The 1255-nt window shown below is 37.4% G+C and overlaps 1 protein-coding gene across 1 annotated transcript; it reads right to left on the bottom strand.

Annotated features, from left to right (window-relative positions):
- NEMIN01_2504 (uncharacterized protein) lies at positions 1–812 on the bottom strand (the record flags this gene model as incomplete). The annotated part of the gene is made up of 1 exon (XM_051478446.1): positions 1–812. A coding segment is annotated over one exon (812 nt), but the record flags the coding sequence as incomplete, so codon positions are not given.
- Positions 813–1255: the final 443 nt, after the last annotated feature.

Raw genomic sequence — 1255 nt, 5'->3', positions numbered from 1 at the left:
TCTCTAGGCATAAACCTCTTTAAATCAAGACAGTTTCGTATAAAAATATCGCCTATTCTTTCCTTCCACTCGGTTAGAGGGCTGTCTTTAACGGTTCTCATTTGCCGGTGTTTTTCTATGTATGCTATCATATCATCCAGTATTCCAGGATAGTACCCTTGAAAATTCGTTAGCATGCTCATATTATTATCATCCTCAATCAGCTCTTTTATGCCAAAGAAGTCTTTATATTTTTTGTTTATCGTTGTACTTCGGCACGCAATGAAGTACAAAAACACATTGTCCTCTACCTTCTGTGCAACATGAGTGCAAAATTCCTTGATGTCTTTTCTGAGCTTCTCTTGGTATTTTGTAAGCCGCTTTACATAATTCATGCTTATGTTCAGATTATTAATCTCTGACACTATGTTGCAGTTTAGCTTATAGCTTTTTCTTCTCGTGTTGTCTAATCTTTTATTGTTCCACAGATCAACGTCCAGATCCTTTATTTCTATTTTTATTCTTTTTTTTCTTTGTTTTTCATTTTTTGTTCTGTCTCCGCTTCCCTCCTCCTGGCAGTCCGTATCAGATGTTTCGCTTGATGAATCATCGCTTTTCTTCTGTTTCTTTTCCTTTGGCATCTCTTGTGAAGCAGGACTCAACACTGCATCCACCAGCTCTATTTCACTTGCTCTTCTTTTTCTTCCTGTAGATGGCCCTGCAGTGATATCTATCTGGTTGGAGGCATCTCTTCCTCCCCTGCACTCTGTAATAAAGAACGCAAGAAGCACTGCACCAGCACCTAACAATTTCCTTAATTTCTTCAATTTCATGCAAAAAAAATGATAGTTTTCCATTTATAACTTTTCAGCCAAGATATACACTAGCATGCATAATCACCCTTTTTGTTGCTTTTCTAGGGCAAGTCTGCTCTTATATTCAGTTAACCACAAATTCTGTAGAGAGCTAGCAAACTTATTTTTATTCTTGTACTATCCTGTAGCTCTGAGTTCACTAGTAGTTTTATTTTTATTTTTTTAATACTACCTTTGAAGGTTGTACCGCGAGATCAAAACATCAAGAATCTCGTTGTGTGCTCCTAGAATGGACTTACTCTCGTTCACTCTTCGAAAGACCACAAACTCAGCCTGGCAGTCTAGCTCTTTGGATACCTTTTTGTATAGAAGCTCCTTGTACAGAATCTGCAGCTTATTCTTTTCTCTGATTTTTGCAGACCCTACTACTTTTCTTTGGTTTCTTATCTTCACCATGTCTT

Source organism: Nematocida minor (genome assembly GCF_024244105.1).
Source record: "Nematocida minor strain JUm1510 chromosome Unknown 7713, whole genome shotgun sequence".
Taxonomy (NCBI): Eukaryota; Fungi; Microsporidia; genus Nematocida; species Nematocida minor.
Note: the sequence above shows the minus strand (reverse complement) of the source record. Positions and strands in the feature narration are given on the sequence as shown.